The sequence below is a fragment of the Punica granatum genome, unplaced genomic scaffold (genome assembly GCF_007655135.1).
Source record: "Punica granatum isolate Tunisia-2019 unplaced genomic scaffold, ASM765513v2 Contig00376, whole genome shotgun sequence".
NCBI classification, from domain to species: Eukaryota; Viridiplantae; Streptophyta; class Magnoliopsida; order Myrtales; family Lythraceae; genus Punica; species Punica granatum.
This window is the reverse complement of record NW_022204308.1, coordinates 67,983-75,054: the sequence shown is the minus strand read 5'-3', so window position 1 is coordinate 75,054 and position 7,072 is coordinate 67,983. Positions and strand designations below refer to the sequence as shown.

Genomic DNA, 7,072 nt, shown 5'->3' with positions numbered 1-7,072 from the left:
CTTTTAGAGCAACATAAAAAGCCCTACATTCTCTTTTATGTAATTGAAACAAAATTTACAAATATTCTTTCCATTAGTAAAAACTCTTTTGCGACCTTAGCCCCTAGGAAGGTTTTATTGAGGTCGAACAAGCCTAGGGGTCCACCAAGGCAGGTTGCCTATTCAAGGAAGGAATGTGACACCTCTGCCATGTATTGCTCCATCGAGAGCATGATTGTATCCGGGCTCCTGAGAATTAGATCCTACGTTCTGTGCTAACTAGTGATGGGGGTCTCATATATTTCAAAGCCAGCTGAGGCAGGAATCGTATTTCCGGGAGCATGAGGCTGGTGCGTACATCGAGGTATTAAAGAGGCTGAAGGGAGAAACACGAAGAGGTAGGGAGATATGGAAGCACCTGGTGATGGACGGGGAGACGGAGCAGACATGGTGGGGCACTGCTATGAATGAGCAGAGTCCCCAAGAAGCTGGTCGTGAACATAGCTGCGATGGGGATGCTGATCAATGAGCTCGACCAGCACCTTGTCAAACAGGCTGCTGCCTCTTCTTCTATGATAATCTCTGCTGCTGCTGGGACTTCCGGTGCAGGCTTCTATGACAATCCTGCAACCAACGTTCATCTCGGTCGGGAAGGCGATGGTTCCACTTCTGAACATTTGGATCCATCCTCGCTGCAGAATTAGAATACCATGTGTTGGACTTACGTTGATTTACGGATCTTTATTTTTCCTCACGACCATGTGTTGGATGCCATGTACTTGGGAGTTTCACGACCCCAGATGCTTCATTCAGATATATATTTCTCACAGTCATCTAAGGCCAAGCCCTAACCATTTTTTGGGCTGAAATTAGACCCAACTACTAGTAAAAACTCGAGGTTGAATATTCAGCTTTCTTACGATTTGATTATGCTACATACCAGTATGACTTGTTTTAATTTCGGTCGTAATTTTCTCCCGCTCGCAACTCAAATGAATGAGCCGAGATCCAACTGAAATTAACATTTTGCTAAATAAAGCAGACCTGAAATGGTAAATAATGTATGACAGACTTGCATATATATGATGATTTGACCGACTTCATAAACAAGAGCATCGTTCTATGAGTGAGCCGCTTGTGGTTTAACCTGATAACCAAGAGGTTCAATATGTGATACTCATGATGGGACTATCCGTGTCTATTTATTAGCTATTATGAATTATATTTCATTATACTATAACTGTATACCTCCTTTATAATTGGAAAAAGAAAAACTTAAAATTATCAACTGCACATACAAAGTACAGATATAGGTCATATATGGCATGAAGGAATAGAAATAATCTCTAAAATGAATCGCCGCGCGAAATTCCACATATTTTATATGCATATATACTGCATTCCCTTCACTTTCTATCTCTCCGTGCCAAACAAGGCCATAGCGGATATGATTTGCGGTATCCATGGTGCCTCCCGAGCACATCAAATTAGTGAAGATATAAGTCAGATGAATCCGATATACAACTCTATTCACTTAATATTGGGTATGCGAAGCATGGAACAAGCATATATATGAATATTATATGGTCGTTAGTTAGGGGTGGCAATTCATGTCGTGTCGTGTTTATACGTGTCGTGTCTAAACGAATTCATGTCATCGAAATCATAACCCGTACACGACACGATTATTAAACGGGTCAGGTTTTGGAAACCCGTACACGACCTGTTTATATCCATGTCAACCCGTTTAGACACGTTAAAACCTGTTTATCAAAACGTATTATAATAGGTACATGTATACACGACACGATTATAACCATTATCCGAACACGTTAATACGACTTGTTTATCCGATCAATTCGGTTACCCAGTCATATTAACACGACTTATTTATTCGATTAACTCGTTTACTCGAACACGTTAACACGACATGTTTACACATTAACACGGAGATTGAGATGGAGGGGAGGGGGATGTGGACAGGGAAGAGGCGAGAGCCGCATCCGAGGGAGGCAGCGATGGCGAGGATGAGATCGAGCCGTGAGGCGCATTGGCAGGAGCCGGAGCCGGCGAAGCCATGGGCTTCGAAGGGGAGATGGTGGGAGTGGAGTCGGCGGCGAGCTTGGGAGAAGGGGAGGGCGAGATCTTAGGCGGATCTGCAGACAATGCGAGGTGCACAGAGATGAGAGCAATGAGAGCGAAGAAGCCGAACTTCACCATTGATGGATGAGAATAGGGAAATCAAATCGCAGATGAGATCTGAAGGAGGGTAGTAGAGAAGTAGAAGTAGAAGTGGAAGTGCGATTGTGCTGTGTTGTATTGGGTGAAAGAAAGGAAAGTAAATTAGGTTAAAGAAATGAAAGTAAATTAGGTTATGAACTTAAGAACTTAGGGTTATACAAGGATATTTTGGTAATCCAAATACATAAATAGGTTAACGGATTACACGATTATAGTAACACAATTAATATGTCTAAATAAATATGTTTAATCGTATATAATCGGGTTACACGGGTTCAACCCGGTAAGACATGCTTATTAACCGTGTTTAAATGAGTTGGAACCGTTTAGACCGATTATCAAAAACGTCCAACTCAAACCCGTTTAACTCCGTGTCGTATTATTGTGTCGTGCGAAATATTGCCAGCCCTATCGTCAATCATCTACTTGCTATTCGACTAGAATGATGCTCATATAAATGTGATTTTCTTTTCATTAATAAAGTATAAAATCAGAAACTTTTGTAGAGTGAAAACAACTTTCTATTATAATATAAAAATAAAAAAAAACACGTTGCCTTTTACAAACCCTTAACTCGTGGTTACTTGCCTCTTTGTCTGTTAAGAAAAAATTAAATTTTTAATAAAAAGATTCATGTGCCCATCTATTGCAAAAATAGATTCATGTATCTATTAATTTAAATTAAATGAATTGTGCAAGTTCTTGTATGTTCGGTTCAAAGAATTTTAGATGTTCATTTACATTATTCGTATTTAGGGATATAACTAGATATTCTTTTTTGAAAAGTTAAAAATTCTCTAAATAACTTAATAGTTATTATCTAAATAACTATTTCTCTTATATTTTTTAATTCACATCGTTTTTATACTATACATTTTCTATAACATAAGTTCTTTTTGTAATGTTTTATAATTAACAATAATAATCTCATACGAATCAAATTACTTATTCTTATAATTGTAATTTGATTTTTCTTAATTATATTGATAATTTTTTCTTTCATAATAAAACAATATTATGTATATTATTTTCCATACCATTTTTTTGTATGATAAGATTATAGCAATTAAAATTTTCATTCCTATAATATTTAACTTACTACCTATTTTAAACAAATGTCAAAATTACTATTTAATACGTGGGAGCACTATTTTTATAATTCTCATTTAATGTTTTATTATTTATTATTTTTTATATTTTAAAAATTATAACATTCAATATTATATTAAAAACTGTAATAAACATTATAAATTTTAAAGTGAAACATTAAATCAATTCTCAAATGTATTAAAAGTTCTCTAAAAAGTAATTGACAATTAAATAAATTAAATAATTTTTCATACTCGGCAACGCGTAGGCATAGTCCTTGTTTTTCTATAACAAAGTTGTTGGTAGTATACACCTTGTCCGGGCATTAACATGTAAATGTAACTAATTTCTCAAAACTTAAAATATAAAATTACCTAAAGACTGATTTGATAACTTAATATTAGTTTTAGTACTAAGACTATTTTGAAATTAACTAATATGCATCCTTATATGATATATACTTTCAATAAAGCTTCATGAAATATTTCAAAACAATGCTTGTTAATTTTAGCAGTCATAAATGTGATTGATTTCCCATTTTTGCTTATTATCTACTTTAACTATTAATTTTAATTTCAACGGTTTTAGAGTATGGCCTTCCAAGTCCCGAATAATTTTTTTTTCTTAATCAATACTTTGAGCTTTTAGCAATTATATTTCTACATTTGTATATCGGTAACAACACTTCCAAATCAAACACAAGTCTTAAGCTTTTATACAGTATATATAACTCACAAGTCTCTATTAAGTAACACGATTTCCACTCCAACTGGAATTTTGGGATGCCCCTTATAACCAACTAATGGAAAGTGTTTTTCCTTGTGTGGATCCTATTTCAATTGGAACTTGATGAGTCGATCTGCCTACACATTTTGCTTTCAAATGTATAAAATTATCGGAAAATCCTAATGTAACCAAGAAATGTAAAATAGGTATATAAAAAAAGGAGGAAAAATTATGCGAGAGTTCTTTTTTTTTTTTTTTTTTGCTGAATGATGCGAGAGTTATTCGGCGAGTTGGATTGGTTATCCGAAGATGTTTGTAGACGTATAGCTCCATAAATTCTATGGAAGATTCTAACGATACATAAAATGAATCAAGACATGCATGGTAAGTGAATTATATACCTAAATACAGTCTTAATGATTGATAGGTTTTAACGCTGTACAAGAGGATCATTATCCAAGTCTCTATTCATCCACATCTTTTCACAAATAGTAGTTTTATATAATTTATGAATATATATGATACACTGAAGTAAAATTACATTATATAACTATTGTTTTGGCTGAATCTGGAAGACTCTCATCTATGAGCACATTCGAGAGCATATGTTAATTTATCTGATGCATGTGATATATTTTGTAGATTTTATAAAAAATGGAAAATTGGTTGCAGGATTGACATAAAACTTAGAAGACCGAAAGAGAAGGGCCCGACAGCAGCAGAGGTGGTCGCTGAAGAGGAGGTACGTAGCAGCCCGTTCATGTTCAACAAGGTGCTTGTGTGGAGCTCATCTGTCAGCTTCTTCATCGAGGCCATGCTCGCGATCAGCTCCTTGGGGACTTTGCTCATTGATCGAAGTGTTCCACCGGGTTTGCTCTCTCTCTCCATCCATTTTTAAGGAGCTTTTCTAATTCCCCACACCTTTGTTTATCTTCCCTCGGCCTCTAAATGTACTTCTCTCTGGGCCTCTCGGATTCGAGCCTCCTGACATGAGAAAAGCTGCCTCGTACTGTCGAAATTGCGATTCTTGCCTCAAGCCATGAAATCTGAGACAATTCCCCCCAAAGGTTAGGCACATAGGGTAGGACCTGATAATTATTGGGAGCACGAGCACCAACTTGCACTCGATGAAGCAATACATGGTACAGACGTCACATTCCTTCCTGGACAGCACAACTTGCCTTCGTATTTCCAGGAGCATGACGCTGGTGCATACATCGAGGTATTAAAGAGGCTGAAGGAGGAAACACGAAGAGGTAGGGAGTTATGGAAGCTCCTGGTGATGGGCTGGGAGACGGAGCAGACATGGTGGAACACTCCGATGAATGAGCAGAGTCCCCAAGGAGCTGGTCGTGAACATAGCCACGATGGGGATGCTGATCAATGAGCTCGACCAGCACCTTGTCGAACAGGCTGCTGCCTCTTCTTCTATGATGATCTCTGCTGCTGCTGGGACTTCCCTTGCAGGCTTCTATGACAATCCTGCGACCAACGTTCATCTCGGTCAGGAAGGCGATGGTTCCACTTCTGAACATTTGGATCCATCTTCGTTGCAGAATTATGATACCATGTGTTGGACTTACTTTGATTTACTGATCATTATTTTTCCTCACGACCATGCGTTGGATACCATGTATTTGGAGTTTCACGACCCCAAATGCTTCATTCAGATATATATTTCTCACTCACCTAAGGCCAAGCCCTAAACATTATTTGGGCGGAAATTAGACCCAACTACCAGTAAAAACTCGAGGTTGAGTATTCTGCTTTCTAACGCTTTGATTATGCTGCATACCAGTATAATTTGATTACGACCGAAATTTGTTTTAATTTAGGTCGTAATTTTCTCCTGCTCGCCACTTGAATGAATGAGCACAGATACAACTGAAATTGATATTTTGCTAAATAAAGCAGACCCGAATTGGTAAATAATGTATGATAGACTTTCATATATATGATGATTCAACCAACTTCATAAACAAGAGCATCGTTCTATTAGTTAGCCGATTGTGGTTTAACCTGATCAACAAAGTTTCTCTTACCAACTTGTGGGACGAGTCAAGAGTTTGGACGACACAATGTATTCTGCTTGTGCAGGATGGGCATAGAAATTTAAACCGACCAAGCCCAGGCACTAGCTCTACCCGACTTCCATCCGAACCAAATCCAAGCCCAGAAAACAACCAAGTCTACTTTCTCTATGGACATAATACATGGGTGTTTTAGTAATTTTATTCAAAGATAAGGGGTGAAAAGGCGGAGAAGGGGATTTTTGGCAATAAATTGGGAAAAGATCAAAAGGAAAAACGGGAGAGATCGGAGCAATATGATTTGGTTCTTTTTTTGCTGATTTTTTTTTTTAAAAAAGAACCAAATCCAGTATGAGTTAGTTGTTGTTGCTTTGTGATCGAGGTCTCTTTTTCTTAAGTAAGATTTCAAATTTGAGTTTTTTATGTTTTGAAAATCACTGTCCTTCAGACTCAAATGAACGCTTATCGCACGACTGTCACCAAAGCTCGTATGAGGGTTATTGACGCAGCGTACGACGCGAGTAATCGTCACAGACCCGTTGATTCGCGCACGAATACCGGAACTACGACCTTCTATACCTGTTGATTCTACGAATATCAGGAAATAGGCATCAAACTCGAATCGATTCGAGATTGGACAAAGTAAGAAAGTTCTGAATTTTATTGATAATCTGAAAAGACGACTCCCCTTGCCCTAGGGCTTACAGAAGGCTTAAATAGGTATTAATAAATCTAAATTGCATAAAAGAACTAAACTTTTCAAAAATTGCAAAAATACCATAATTAACATAAATTGTCTGTTTGAGGCCCTAAACGATGGAATTTGCCTTAAATATTGAAAAATCATAGCATAGCTGTGAGTTTTGCTCCGGATGTAGTTTCCTTCGAAATAGGGTCGTCAGAACCTATTTTTCTCCAGGTACCGACTTGCGAGGTCTTCTGCCGCATCATTTTCCCCTGGGTGGAGAAAATTCGTCCTCGAATCGTCATCGTCCGAGCTATCACCT

At 37.4% G+C, this 7,072-nt stretch overlaps 1 protein-coding gene across 1 annotated transcript; it reads right to left on the bottom strand.

The window, feature by feature from the left end:
* Positions 1–1,920: 1,920 nt before the first annotated feature.
* LOC116190201 (pectinesterase inhibitor 10-like) lies at positions 1,921–2,199 on the bottom strand. The gene has a single exon (XM_031519861.1). The coding sequence runs from the start codon at positions 2,197–2,199 to the stop codon at positions 1,921–1,923; it is 279 nt and encodes a 92-aa protein (XP_031375721.1).
* Positions 2,200–7,072: the final 4,873 nt, after the last annotated feature.

Coding starts and splice junctions, on each gene's coding strand:
- LOC116190201 (XM_031519861.1), bottom strand. CDS start 2,199: ATGGTGAAGTTCGGCTTCTTCGCTCTCATTGCTCTCATCTCTGTGCAC.